General features: G+C 38.4%; 1 protein-coding gene across 12 annotated transcripts in view; it reads right to left on the bottom strand.

Moving 5' to 3' along the window:
* Nucleotides 1-14,556, bottom strand: part of cacna1db (calcium channel, voltage-dependent, L type, alpha 1D subunit, b) — a 93,357-nt gene that overhangs the window by 2,647 nt on the left and 76,154 nt on the right. For 11 of the 12 annotated variants that reach the window (XM_058785652.1, XM_058785647.1, XM_058785646.1 and 8 more), the window contains 14 exons: nucleotides 11,057-11,122; nucleotides 10,893-10,984; nucleotides 10,232-10,391; nucleotides 9,887-10,014; nucleotides 9,711-9,807; nucleotides 8,220-8,322; nucleotides 8,035-8,136; nucleotides 6,453-6,583; nucleotides 6,240-6,356; nucleotides 4,279-4,568; nucleotides 2,649-2,792; nucleotides 2,418-2,560; nucleotides 1,640-1,734; nucleotides 1,219-1,506 (listed from right to left, as the gene is read on the bottom strand). In XM_058785652.1, the coding sequence (XP_058641635.1) occupies nucleotides 1,219-1,506; nucleotides 1,640-1,734; nucleotides 2,418-2,560; nucleotides 2,649-2,792; nucleotides 4,279-4,568; nucleotides 6,240-6,356; nucleotides 6,453-6,583; nucleotides 8,035-8,136; nucleotides 8,220-8,322; nucleotides 9,711-9,807; nucleotides 9,887-10,014; nucleotides 10,232-10,391; nucleotides 10,893-10,984; nucleotides 11,057-11,122 (1,956 nt within the window). The remainder of the gene's footprint in view (nucleotides 1-1,218; nucleotides 1,507-1,639; nucleotides 1,735-2,417; nucleotides 2,561-2,648; nucleotides 2,793-4,278; nucleotides 4,569-6,239; nucleotides 6,357-6,452; nucleotides 6,584-8,034; nucleotides 8,137-8,219; nucleotides 8,323-9,710; nucleotides 9,808-9,886; nucleotides 10,015-10,231; nucleotides 10,392-10,892; nucleotides 10,985-11,056; nucleotides 11,123-14,556) is intronic. The other variant, XM_058785649.1, reaches the window with a different exon arrangement.

Raw genomic sequence — 14,556 nt, 5'->3', positions numbered from 1 at the left:
CTACAACAAAAGACATTGTGTCAGGCAGCAGGTTTATAGTCAGCAATAGAGGCAAGTTTAACTTGCAGTCCAGTCTGGGACAATATAGTGTAAAGGCCCCGATATACTTCAAACGAAATCGAAGAACGAACAGATATGACATCATTTGGAACAAAATCAGGCTGATACAAAGTTGGTTTTGAGTTCATTTTGGCTCCTAAACACTTTTGAGCTACCACTGGTCCGTGGCGATTACGCAATTGGTGGTGGTTGCACTTCTTTGACGTGAGATTTTTTTTCTGGTTTATTACTCATACCATGGAGGTCAGACGGGAAAACACCATCCAAGAGCAAGGACTGGAATTGAAAATCGCTGGCGTAATAAATAACATGTCCACCCTACTGTGTCAGTTATTACTGGGCATGAAAGTGCTATTTTTTTTATTTTTTGATATATTTATTAAAATCCTTCCTAAATTGTTAATCCTAAATTTCTGCTAGCTGTTGGGTAACACTTTAGTACAGGGACAGATTCTCACTATAACTGCCTCTTATTAACATATTGGCTGTTTATTAGTACTTATAAAGCACATATTCTGCATGACCATATTCTACATCCCTAATCTTACCCAATACCTAAACTTAACAACTACCTATTAATAAACAGCAAATCAGGAGTTTATTGAGGCAAAAGTCATAGCTATGTTAAGTCGACCGTATGTTTTTATTTCCTAGCTAGTAATGGGCTTCATTAGTTTAAAACATCCTGGGCAATTTCCTTGAATGTGAAATATTTGGTGAGGACTATTAGGAGCTTGGCCAGTGTGTTTTTCTGGAAGACATTTTCTCCCCTCTGGTCACACTAAGTACAATATTATATTAATAAAAAAATATTTTTTTAAATTATATTTTATTACATTTTTTATTTTTTTCACCTTGTCAGTCAAAAATCCACCAAACTGTGAGAATAACCCCGCTGCACTTAAGTCAAAGGACCAAACCAGGATAATTTTAAATTGATGAACTTCACACTCTTGTTGACGTAAACCAACACTGAACTAACTTGAGCTAAATAATGACACTATTGTCTCTGAGCTGTTTTACAGCAGAATCTGAATTGAACCAAGTTTCCATAATTGATTCTGTTATTTTCCTGTTAATCACAGTCAAGCTGCTTTGACACAATCTGTATTGTATGAAGCGCTGACTCGACTCTCAGGGTCAAGCGGCATCACTCACCGCTTCCACCAGGCTTTGAGCGCTGCTCCGCTGCTGCAGGTGATGGCCGCACAGTCGGGGGGGAACCTTCAGGAGCGAGGGGGAGGGAGAACGTGTCGACCAATCAGAGGCCTGCTGGGAATTCCAGAAGCCCCTGTGAACCAATCCTGGAGTGCTGCTAGCGCTGGGCGTGGTCTGAATCAGAGGGGTGTAGGGCGGAGGCGTGGCCGGAGGCGTGACCCAGGAGCGGATGGAGCGAGTCGGAGAGAGTCGTTTTCTACTCGATTCTTGTCCAGTCGGCGTCCTCACCTGCACAGCCACAAGAAAACATGATGCCACTTTACGTACATGTCACAGGTAATGTCTCACTACTACCGTTGTTCTTAATCTATTATGTTGGCGATAGTGTGCGGGGTCCCTGCGTATGTCATGTCATTATCACCTGATGCTGCGGCAGGCCCGTTGGATGCAGGGGAATCTCATCTTGGCTGTTCTGTTTCCGCAGACACTCAAAATGGAAAGCGGGCTTGTGAGAGGCTGTATGGAAGAATGCACACACATATAGATTCATATTTATTATAATGGAGAAATGTACAACAAACTAACAACAACTGTAGCTGTTATGAGAAATGTTTTTAGAACTATATAAATTTAAAAGTCTTACACTAGTCTGCATTTAGACTAAATGCAAATGGAATAATCCTTCATGGAGCCATATTTTATATTCTTGTGCACACAGAATTATTATACTTTGTATAATGACAATAAAGATTCTGATCCTGAAAGTATAATCCTACTCAAAACTAGATTTATAATGATTTAATAATATATATATATTTTAGAAATTGTAATATTATAAAGTATGTTCCTTGCTGAATTTGATTAAAACGTGTTATATATTTACTCATGTTACAGACAACAAATAGTTTTTCTTCAGATGTGACCTAAGTGAATGTATTCTTAGATTGACAAATAAATGCTTTAAATCAATTTTTAGGAAATATATTTCTACCACACTGACATAAATGCTTTATATATACATTTTTCCTCGTGAAGGACCTGTACCATAATAGATCAATATAACCATTTATCATCACAGCTTGTTGAGGAACCATTCAGTCTGATGTTTATTCCCACAGTAATGCTAGTTCTCAGTTTTCTGTTCGTTTCAGTGTGACACTGTAAAAAGTTTGATTGTTTATTATTTTCCAATATCTCACATTGAGCTGTGGACAGCAGGAGTCGTTTTGAGGACCTCTGGGACTGCTGGGATATGAGCTGCTCATCATCATCACAGACGCATTCACACGCATCCTGCTGTCTATCTGGAGCACCATCACCTGAAGTGTCCTGAAAGTGTGGCCTTTCAAAAGAAACCAAGAGAAATTAAAGATAACAGCTACTGTTATACTAATGATATACATTTTCTGAAAAGCGTTTTCTAGCCATACCTGTCTGTAGCTGGCATGACATCCTCCTCATTGAACTCGTCTCCGCTGTAATACTCCCCAGAGTTCCTGTCATCGTCACTGATGTCCCTGAGGGCGGAGTTTTCCACGTGGATGATCGGATATCCGACAGCACTGGCGCTCGGCCTGCAAGCCACAGCAAAAACAAATCATTAGTACACAAATAAGCAGCCGATATCATTGCTATGTACACAGAAAACAGCGTGCAATACTGAATCAAGCTCTTTCGCTTCTTCTTGCGCTGGAATGGTTTAAAATTGCTTAAGTGTGTAAACACGTACAAATAATTTCACTCTATTATGGTTACATTTTGCAATTAATCCGTGAGGCCTGGTCAGTATGGATCACGGCTCAACTGCGATCCATTCAACACTAGTTGCAGTGCTGTGAAACTAATATCTATTCATTACAACAAGAATAGCAATGCACAGCGAGAGAAGAAGTATAAGTCATTACTTTTACAAATAATTTCAACCGCATTTCAAAATATTTTGATATGACAATTCTAATATTTTTCAATTAATCTATTAGTCTGCATTAACTTCGTGTAATACACACCAATTTTGACAAATTATATTTTTCTTTGGTCGACTGCTTATCACTACAGTATGTCAATCAATGCAATTTCGAATTCTGAATGCATTACTGTATATGTAGCCTAGAATGTCAGCAAATATAGCGCTTCCATATAATCACTAAAAAGCTGTCACTCACTTCACTTTGTCGCAATCTCACAATGTTCCGTTATTATCGATGAAGCTCTCTAAAAAGCACAATGAATCTCTTAATCATGTCTACACTTTGTTACAATGAGAGGAATCACGAGCATGCAGGAAAAAATCTGGTGTTTAGAGGTGAATGAATTGAGACTAACTTGAACGGAACGCCCAATCAGAGGTGTTCAAGAAATCAACAGACATGTCTATAATTGGCTACATTGCTTAATGCTACAAAAACACATTGTAAATACTTTTTTATTTGGTTTTCCAGAGCGCAAACACAAATACGCACTGGGGCCTTTACCAAATCTGTTTCACCGATATCCTATTATTACAGTTTTAACTGAAGGTGCTTTTGGCCGTTTCTCAATATGCGTTCTTATGCGATCTTGTGTTCTCGTTGTCTGTCGTCATTAACCGTCAAAGTTCAATACTCAAGAACGCAAGTATAGAAGACACATGAAAGTGCCCAGATGTGTTTTTGAAATTGAGGATGCATCGAATGCAGACTTGAGTGAATCAAACTGTGAGAAATCCCAGAAGACACTACAGGTGGACGAAGTACCTGTAAGCTTTAAACTTCTCATTCTCGCTTAAGAGATTACCGCTGCAAGCTCGCAAATATGTGAAGGCTCGTGAAAGTAAACTTATCGCGTCCTTCCAAGTTCGTTCTTTCAAGGTAGCCTGGTAAGACCGTTCTTTGCGTTCTTGGAATTTAGAAACATCCTTTGACTGTGTGAGAAAACGCACGTGTGGCATGAGAGCGTGAGAACAGTGTCAGTTGCGCTGAATGCGTGAGAGTTGGTTGTTTGGCTCATAGGGTAAGCCCAGTTTTTCTTAGTTTTTTTAATTTTGTTTTCTGTAGTAATCTCAGTGGTTTTGTGACCTCTCACCTTCTGGAGTGAGTCCTGAGCTGTTCTCCATCACTCCTGAGGTTGAGGTAGGAGCTCAGAGAGGACACCAGGGTCCCAGAGAGCCGCCGGCACTGTCTGTGCCAGCCGTTGGGAAAGGCAATGACCGCTGGCACGTTGGCATTGTTGATATTGGAGTTGGATGATTTGTCTGACATCGACGGACAGTAATTTTGGGTGGAGCACAGAGGAAGCGGGAGCTGCAGGGGACGCTGCGTGACACTGCTGTACTGATCTCCACTCACATGATTCCCAAACACAACCCCATTCCTCTGCACATACAGACAATAACAGCAAAAACAGTTCCCATGGATTCACTAGATTTTCATAAACAGACTAATTAATTCATTTTAAATTATATATACTGACTTGTTTTCTAGTAAAAACATGTAAAAAACCTTATAACATAATGTATTTACTTAAATTTAAAACTTGGACCTGGGGGATTTTTATGACCAACAGTGGACAGTTTAGCTGCTCAGGACAAACAAGGGACTCATGAAACTATCACAGTAATGAATCATATAAGTAACAACACACAGTAAGAATCAAGAATCAAGTGTAAGTACTGTAAACTTTTGAAATGAATCATTTGTGGAAATTCAGCAATTATTTTGTCTTGTGGACTAAACATTTGTGATAAGAAATAGATTATTCAGGGCAGGACTACATAAACAAATACTCCCTTTTAGTGTTTTTTTTTTTTACATTTTGCAGATTTTGCAAGGTGTATGCAAAGTAATGACCACAACTTTCCTTTTAAGTTACTTTTGGTCCAATAAACAATTCTAAGTAGTTTTCTTCTTTCATTTTTATTATTTTCTTGCTCGAGACAACAGGGTCTCCAACCCTGCTCCTGGAAAGCTACCATCCTGCAGATTTCAGCTCCAACCCCAATCAAGCACACCTGAACCAGCTAATCAAGTGCTGTGTTTCACATCACCCCTTATACACACATTCATTATTCCCTACACGAGTCTACTAATATAGCACTGTTTGTGCTTGCTGTTTAATAATTATCTGAAACTTAACAAACCGGCAGCTCCAGTAGTAATGAAAAAAATGATCTCAAACTCTGTAATAGAAACTAGCACGTATAAACCTTAATTAAACTATTTAATAATCAATTAAAATAAAATGTATACCTGTATGATATTATGCTAAGACTGGACCAGCAGTTTGGAAAATGGATGATTCAGTCACAGGCGCCATCTTCAGGCAAGATGCGGGAAATAATTCATCATGACCCTCACAGTGCATTATCCCTGCTTCCATTTTGAATTGTGTTCCACTTTGTGAAGTGGATGAGGGACAGACCCTCGACCCCTTGATTTTGACTTAGTGAGCGAGTCTACTTCATATCTCCAAATGCAACACGACTGTGATGTCACCACAGATAGAGTTTAATTTACTCCCACCCTAAACAACCAATTTTTTTTTTTTATATATTTTTTAAATATTTGAAACCGCCCGATCATATCTATATTCATATAGAATACTGCATTAAACTAATTCATAAGGTAAGAAAAATGTAACTAATAAGCCAACTTCCAAGTGATCGAGGGCTAAGGATGTTATAATCCAGCAAGGGTTCAGCCCTTAGTGGGCAACATAATCAACATCATACATCTGAGTCAACGAGACGAGGGAAGTTAAAATGTGAAACACAGCCCAGCTCTCCAGGAGCAGTGTTGGAGATCCCTGCATTAGAGAAAGTACTTTAAAAGTACTTGCATATTATTCAAATCAAATCAAATTTATTCAAAATCTCAAGTAGTTCATTCAGAATTTGCAAAAATTGCTTTCCAGTTTAATTAAAAACCTTGGCGCAATCCTCGAGCCGGGTTCACACATTCGCTTGGAGTCAAACCCATGACGTGGTTAACAGTGCAATGCTCTAATACATGTGCACATGTGCACCAATAAAGACTGAAGTGCTTTACCTCGTATATCTTTTCCTCCTCATGGAGGTTGACGTCTACTAGACCTTCATCCTGTAGATCACATGATATGGCTCGACGGATCTCAGGGCCGATATCATGCAGTGTGCGCAGACCAGCCTGCAGAAGAGGCAGATAAAAACACACCATTTCTGTTTCGATTCAACAACCCTGTGACATACATCAGGGCCTAAAGTTTTCAGAGTTTTAGCTCACCTGCAGAGCGGTAGTGGTGTTTAAATAGGGTTGGCATCCCACAAGACCTTGCTCCTTGCGTTTCCTGAATTTCCTGAAGTAGTCCTGAATCAGGAAAGTGGCATAGAACTTCCCCACAGTGATGTCATCATCTAAACACACAGACCACACAAACAGCCGATGACCTACTCGTATCATTACACAAGACTAAAGTACTGTGTTTGAGTCGTTCTTGTCATGCAGTACATTTTCATATGCCCATGATATATGCTTCAATACACTGAAAATCATATTAGTAATTGATAATTCGTTTAGAATTTGCTTTCTTTAATTTATATTACAATTAAGTGAAGACAGGAATACATTTTAATATTTGTCAAGAAGTTCACTGGTTTGAGTCCTGGCCAGGAACTCAAGAATTTGGGGGCTGCATTTGTCTGGGTGCATGTGCTTCCTCTCTGTAATCAGGAAGGAGGAGCGTCCAGTAGAGGCACCAAGACCGTGAACCACAGCGGATTGGTCCTCCCTCACCCAAATGGGAGGGAATTCATAATTATGACCTCATGGCCACCTGTGAAGAACGTGGACAGTGTGTCACCTTGACAGACACAATTAAGTCCACTTTCATCTCCCTAAACACCTCCCACATCCTCAGTACCACCAGATGATACAGCCTCCATTACTCAAGGGATAACTGATAAGTTGAAACAAAGTGGGTTCAGTTTCACCACCCCACGAGACAAAACCACAACAAGACATTCAAAAAAGTACTACATTAAAAAGAATGACCTGTACATTATAAAATCGCTGAGAAAAAAAAAATTGATAACTGATACCCCCTCTCCTAAACACAAGTTCTGTCAGGACCACTATCGTCAAAATGATAGACAGCTTACAGTTTGGTTTGGCGGTATGGTTCTGTTCTGGGCAAAACCTCCCTGCCCATCCTGAATGAGCAGGGAGAGCAGCAATAATAACCCCCATAGGGTTAACAGAACAGAACAAAGCAGATATTATTAATGTACTTAATGATATTTAAGTGTAACACATTACTCAAGATAAGGGAATCTGATTTAACAGGAATATCAGAAAGCCAAGTCCTGACTGTGGCGAAAGGAGGAGTTGGGGATGGAGGAGGGTAATTGCTCCCGAGCAAGCAAAAAGCATATATAGGAATGACGTGACAGGTGTTGTATTCCTATAGGTAGATGTGATCAGCTGAGAGTCAGCTGATGCAAGCTTGACCTGCCAGAACTAACGCTATACGTTTAATTTCCTTGATACAGGACACATTGTATGCATGTGTACCTGGTATTCCCTACATTATAGAGACCAAATGTCTCCACAAGTGTAGAAATGCCAGTAAACTTTGACCTTGTGGGGATATTTTTTGGTCCCATGAAGAAACAAGCTTATAAATCATACAGAATTACGTTTTTTTGAAAATCTAAAAATGCAGAAAGTTTTGTGGGGGATAGTTTTAGGGGTAGGTTTAGGGTAAGGGGATAGAAAATACAGTTTGTACAGTATAAAAACCATTGCACCTATGGAGAATCCCCGTAAAACATGTAATCCTATGTGTGTGTGTGTGTTTGTGTTGGACCTCCAGCAGGTGGCACCACTTGGTCCAGGAGTTTCATGCTAGTTCTCTTCCAGATCTTCTTGATGACGGCTCGTAACTCCTCATTGGCTTGTTCCAGATTCCCTGAGAGACACACAGTCAATGACACAATTAATGACACATTCACACCAGCACAGACATGTGAAAGTCTGTCGCAAAATCTTTACCTTCAGTCTTGATTTTCAGACCAGTTCTGACCAGAGCGAACAGGGTGGCATTGAACATAACCGTACCGTCGCTATTTAGTGGCATGTTCATGGCAACCAACCTCTAAGGAGATTTTAGGAGAAAGAGGGGCGTTTTTAGTCTGTGTGTATAATGCAACTAATGCATGTGATATTTATATTTAAACTTCCTTTATCAATGTTATATATGCTTTATTAATATTATATCACATGGTCTAAAAAGTCCTTTTTTATTTTTGCAGCCTACAATTAGTGAAATTGCTGCAGCTATATTTGAAGAATTATTTTTTACAGCGAAAACCCACCAAAATGTATGATTTGCTTATGTAATTAGTGTTAATGACAGTAAAAGTACAATTATACTTTTCATGTAGAGTTACTTAATATAAGGCAATCATGACACCAGAACAGAAATATTCATAGTTCTGTTTTGCTGAAAATACAGAATTGTGTAGCACATAACAGCGTGTACACTGCCACTGTACTGTATGTAATCAGTGACATTGTACATTTCATGTGTTTTAAATCATATGTTGTTTTTTATATCATTGCCGATTGTTGTAACATTGTTTTAGCATTTTTTTCCATTCATCCAATCACAGTATTATCAGTGATTACATTAACCAGAAGTGTTTAAAAAATGTATATGCAATAAAACAATGTACATAATGAAATCTATATTACTGGTGAAATCAGGCATTATTAGGACAAGCACATATTCACCCCAAGATACAAATATTCAGTATTACAAGTAGTAGTTTAATACAGTGGTCAGCATTTGAAGTGGATCAAAATAGTTCAAAGTTGTCCTAGGACAAGAATGGGTATTGTTTTGGTTTTTGGACAACTTTGATGAAAGGTTTTGATCCATTTCAATGTTGACTACTGTAGTATCAATAATCCTATAGAAAGTTAAATTTTGCCCCACATACTTCACATGTAAATATTAACAATATAAACATAAGGTAACATGGTGATTCATTTGTTTCAGAATTAAGAATTTTGATTAGCTAATATTGCTTCTCCCTTGATGTTAAAGTCTCGGTTACCTATGGTACCCCTCATTCACTTTCAGTCGGTCACTTTCTCTTCCCCCTCCCCTCCCCCAATTAGTTTTATTGTATAGTAAAGTCCAATGCAGAGGTTTTGGAGAGGTGAATGAAGTGCTGCTTCTCAGTAAGAGATGCTACATCAGCTCCGAAGAACAGAACAAGTGAGAAAATGCCACGCTGGCATTTTTATGCCAGGATATCTGGGGAAATTGCTCTTTCAGAGGAATTATTCTCTCAAAAAAAATGCTAACTGCAGGTGGGAAAAAACTTAATTTGCTTAATTTTGCATTACATTTTACAATCGCAAAATCCTAGAGAGGCTGCTTTAAGTTGAAAAAAATCTTGCTTAGTATTTTAAAAAGGAAAATGTATGTCTCTGCACATTTTTATGCATGTATGTCTATGTGCATGTGCTTTATACCTTGCAAGCCACTCTATGAGGACACAGCTTGCCAAAGCCCAGCGGCGGTTGAATCCTGCGCAGTAATGTCACCACATCTAAGTGTTTTATACGGCCCCTGATACACACACAGTATTCATTGTCAAACAAAACACACACAGAGTGATCTAGAAGTACAACAACTTTTGGATATATACTTGGCCTCAGGATCATATTCCGACCAGATCCTCTTAAATTCATCTAAATGATGTGGTCCAAGAATTGACCAATCACGCGTCAGGTAGTCAAAGTTGTCCATGATGACAGCGACAAACAGATTAATGATCTGGAAAAAAGGAACAATAATAAAACTGAGCAAAATCATTTATGTCAGATAACAAAACAAAAACAATTATTACAGAGTAGGAAAACAGAGCAATGTTGAAGAGAAAAAGAACGTGAAGTAGTAGGAGTAGATGCATGATTATTAGAGACTGAATATGCTTAGAACTACTAAACACACAAATGCAACACTTCTTAAAAGCTGAAATGTTTTGAGGTACCAGAAAAGCACAGAGCATGTAGAAGCTGATGAAGTAGAGGATAGCGAAGTTGTTGCCACAGGTTTTCTCCTCTCCAGGGTTATAGTCGGACTCAGAGTCACACTGTTTGCCAGGCAAACACGCCAACATGATCTGCTGCCATGCCTCACCTGTCGCACATCTGACATACAGTAAGACAAAAACCAATGAAAGACCATCCTGTACTTTTGTGAATTATTACAATTATTGGCAAATTAATTTTGATTTTAACTTTTATTACGAATTTGCCCTATATGGTACGGTTCATCGTGGACAGCCGACCAACACACATGCAAAAATTTTACATTTTGTATATTTGGTATTCAAAAGCAGGAGATGCACAGCCTGACAAAACTTATTAATTGAGCAAAAAATTTACTACTTGGTTTCTGATTAAATGTTATATTTTAATGCATAAATGTGCTGCTAGCTATGCTTACTGAAAACATTGATTCACCTTCACATTTTTTACTAGTTAATACTAATTCACTCCAATTACACTAGTATTTTTGGATGTTATTTCACTTAATTTACACTGCTTTGATAATATGAATGGACAGCTTTTGCCATTCCAGTAAGACTCACTTCACTAAACTGAAGTGAAACATCAATGCTCACAAACACAATATTCTCATGAACATACCTGAACAGCAGGAGCACAGCTTGTAGAAAGGTCTGGAAATTATTGTTACGATTAATACTGGTTCCATCCACCATGGCGATCTTCCCGAACACCTAAAATAATAAAACCATCACATTATCATAATTCACAGCAGGTTTACTACATTACACCAGCAGATGATTTACCTGCATTCCAATGACAGCATAGATGAAGAACAACATGGCAATAAGCAGAGCCACATACGGAAGAGCCTGAGAGACACAGAGGAGGAAATGACATCAGCCAGTCTTCATTATTAAAGGCAGGGAAGGTGATTTGGTTCAAAAATCTCTTCACATCCCGATAGCAATCACTAAATTAAGTGGTTTAAATTTATTTTAATGTATTTATATCATCTGTTGAAGGCATAGGACCATGAAATGTTCGTCCAATCAAAATGTTCGATCCGAACATTACGATAGGATGTCATGCCTGCCTGTCAAAATATGTATTTGTATACCTCTGGGCACCTGTTTGTGCAGACATTGTACGTCATCAGCGTGTTCTAGCGAGAATGAAAGCCACTATTATTGCAATATTATGTGCTTTGTGCTGTAATGTTTTCTCAGCGGTGAATGAGACGTGAGGTAATCTGACAGCCCTGCATTCAATCCTCCACCAACGCCGCCGCAGGTTAGTCGCTGCTCTGACGGAGTGCGCTCATGTGTTTTGGAGGCATGGCTTTGCATTATTCAGGGAGGGAGGGATCTTGCTTTCAAAGCTAGCTTGCTATCGCTTGCCTTTCCGAAATAGTCTACCCTACCTTTAAATATAAATAAACCCTAACCTGAAGTCAAACATTACATTTATAAAGCTACTTATTGCAATATTAAAATAATTGTATGTATTTTATTAATCTGCATTCCAAGTTACTTCTTTATATGCACTAGTTAACTATCAGCTAGTCACAGACATAGCCAGCTTATAACCAGCTCAGGACCAGAATAAACCAGCTGCCATGCTTCAAAACATACCTAACCAGCATATGCTGTTTTTTTTCAACAGGTTTGGCTTGTTACCGTTGTGTTGTGCTAATTTCGTTGTGTTGCGGCTTGTTTCCATTGTGTTGCGCTAATTTTGTTGTGTTGTAGCTTGTTTCCATTGTGTTGCGCTAATTTTGTTGTGTTGTAGCTTGTTTCCATTATGTTGCACTAATTTAATTGTGTTGTGGCTTGTTTCCATTGTGTTATGCTAATTTCATTGTGTTGTGGAAAATTTTTTGTGTTGTGGCTTGTTTCCGTTATGTTGCGACGTTTCCATTTTTTTGCAGCTTGTTACCATTGTGTTGTGCTAATTTCATTGTGTTGCGGCTTGTTTCCATTGTGTTGCACTAATTTTGTTGTGTTGTAGCTTGTTTCCATTATGTTGCGCTAATTTCGTTGTGTTGTGGCTTGTTTCTATTGTGTTGCGCTAATTTTGTTGTGTTGTAGCTTGTTTCCATTATGTTGCGCTAATTTCGTTGTGTTGTGGCTTGTTTCTATTGTGTTGCGCTAATTTTGTTGTGTTGTGGCTTGTTTCCATTGTGTTGCGACGTTTCCATTGTTTTGCGGTTTGTTACCGTTGTGCTAATTTCATTGTGTTGCGGCTTGTTTCCATTGTGTTGCACTAATTTAATTGTGTTGCGGCTTGGTTTTGTTGTGTTGCGACCACTGATCTACAATAGAGAACTGGATTGCTCATGACGTCATGAAAGTGTAGCCACCTCGCCGCCATATTTGTATTCCCCAGTATTCCCATACATTCTATTGAATTAATAGGAAATCGTACGAATTTAATGAGAAAACATCACCTAACAAGTCAGCGTTTTTAAATCTGAAGTATCCCTGTGCATTCTTACAATGCACACTCCCTGGGCATGTAAACGGTTATTATTTAAAAATGTCGGGCATTTCCCCTGCTTATTAAAACGTTACCTTCATATACATTACAGTAGCGAACATCAGATGAACATGATAAACATCAGACGGACACGACCTCAACATATATATCGCAAAGTGCTCATTCTGAAATCTGAAGAAAGATTTATGCTTTGTATACACATATACCTTCGCCTTGTACAGTTATTCATTGTTTATAATTTTGTTACAGTGTTTTTATTCATACAGTAAGCTAACTGCAAATGTTTCAACAATGATTTTGTTAACAGCATTCGTTTTGAAGCAGATTTAAACGGTGGTTAAATAAATGATTAATTTAGCATGTTACATTTTACATAAAGGGTAAGCATACAGTATTTGCGCGATCTTGGAGAGTCTGAAATAGATGTTGCTCAATCATGACATTAAAAATATACACATCATAATTTATTCAGAGAAATGACTAACTTTCAGCACGGAAGAAGCAAGAAGCTTTATTTCAAGATGATGTATGGTAAGTTAAGCTTTTCATTTCAGTACAACATAGAGCAATATAGTAACTGAGGCTATTATTCATTGTATATTCAAATCAATTTCTGATACTAATACGTTCATGTTTAATGATTCCTAAATAATTACGTACATAAAGAAATAGGCTATATTTTGTGTTGGATCAGTTAACATTACCTGTGTCGGCAGTGCGCAGCAGGCACACCCACCTAAACCATTTAAATATATTGCTTATCCTGCCCAAAAAGACCATAAACATTGCAGATAACATCTGAAGTAAAAATGAATTCACATACACATAACATAAAAACTAATCCCGTTTGACTGATTCGCTTCAAATCGGGTGATTTTAGGTCATCGGTTTGCATGTGCTCTCTGCTGGTAGGGAGTAGTAAGATGGCGGATCGAACACTTCCGGTGGCTTCACTGCCTGCCGGCAGTTTAGAACGCAACAAGCGATCCAGTCATTATATATAGATCAGTGGTTGTGAATTGTTTCCATTGTTTTGTGGCTTTGTTTCCATTGTGTTGTGCTAATTTCATTGTGTTGTGACTTGTTTCCATTGTGTTGTGCTAATTTCATTGTGTTGTGCACTTTTTTTTGTGTTGTGGCTTGTTTCCGTTGTGTTGCGACTTGTTTCCATTGTTTTGCGGCTTGTTACCATTGTGTTGTGCTAATTTCATTGTGTTGTGACTTGTTTCCATTGTTGCGACTTGTTTCCATTGTTTTGCGACTTGTTACCGTTGTGTTGTGCTATTTTTGTTGTGTTGTGGCTTTTTTTTTGTTGTTGTGTTGCGCTAATTTAGTTGTGTTGTGGCTTGTTTCTGCTGTTTTGCAACTTGTTTGCATTGTTTTGCGGCTTGTTACCACTGTGTTGTGCTATTTTTGTTGTGTTGTGGCTTTTTTTTTGTTGTTGTGTTGCGCTAATTTTGTTGTGTTGAGGCTTGTTTCTTTTTTGTTGTGCTAATTTGATATCTTCACGCAACAGGCCACAGATATGCTAAGATGCTTTTTGTTTTGTTTATGCTAAGATGTTGACCTTGCTGTGTCACAGGAGTGCAGTCGGCGGCCGGGTGAGTAGTGAAAACGAGGAATGGAGTTTAATTTATATGGTTCTGAATGAGCCAATTGGAATGGATTTGAGGAAGCGGCAGCGTGGAGGTCAAGGCTGTAGCTAAAACACAAAATGGAGTTTAATTTATTAGGGCATTCCTCAAATGGAATGGATTTGACAAAGCGCTGAATTAGAGTCGATCCAATATCACTGGTCTTAAAAAAA

The sequence above is a fragment of the Onychostoma macrolepis genome, chromosome 08 (genome assembly GCF_012432095.1).
Source record: "Onychostoma macrolepis isolate SWU-2019 chromosome 08, ASM1243209v1, whole genome shotgun sequence".
Taxonomy (NCBI): domain Eukaryota; kingdom Metazoa; phylum Chordata; class Actinopteri; order Cypriniformes; family Cyprinidae; genus Onychostoma; species Onychostoma macrolepis.
This window is presented reverse-complemented; position numbering and strand designations above follow the sequence as displayed.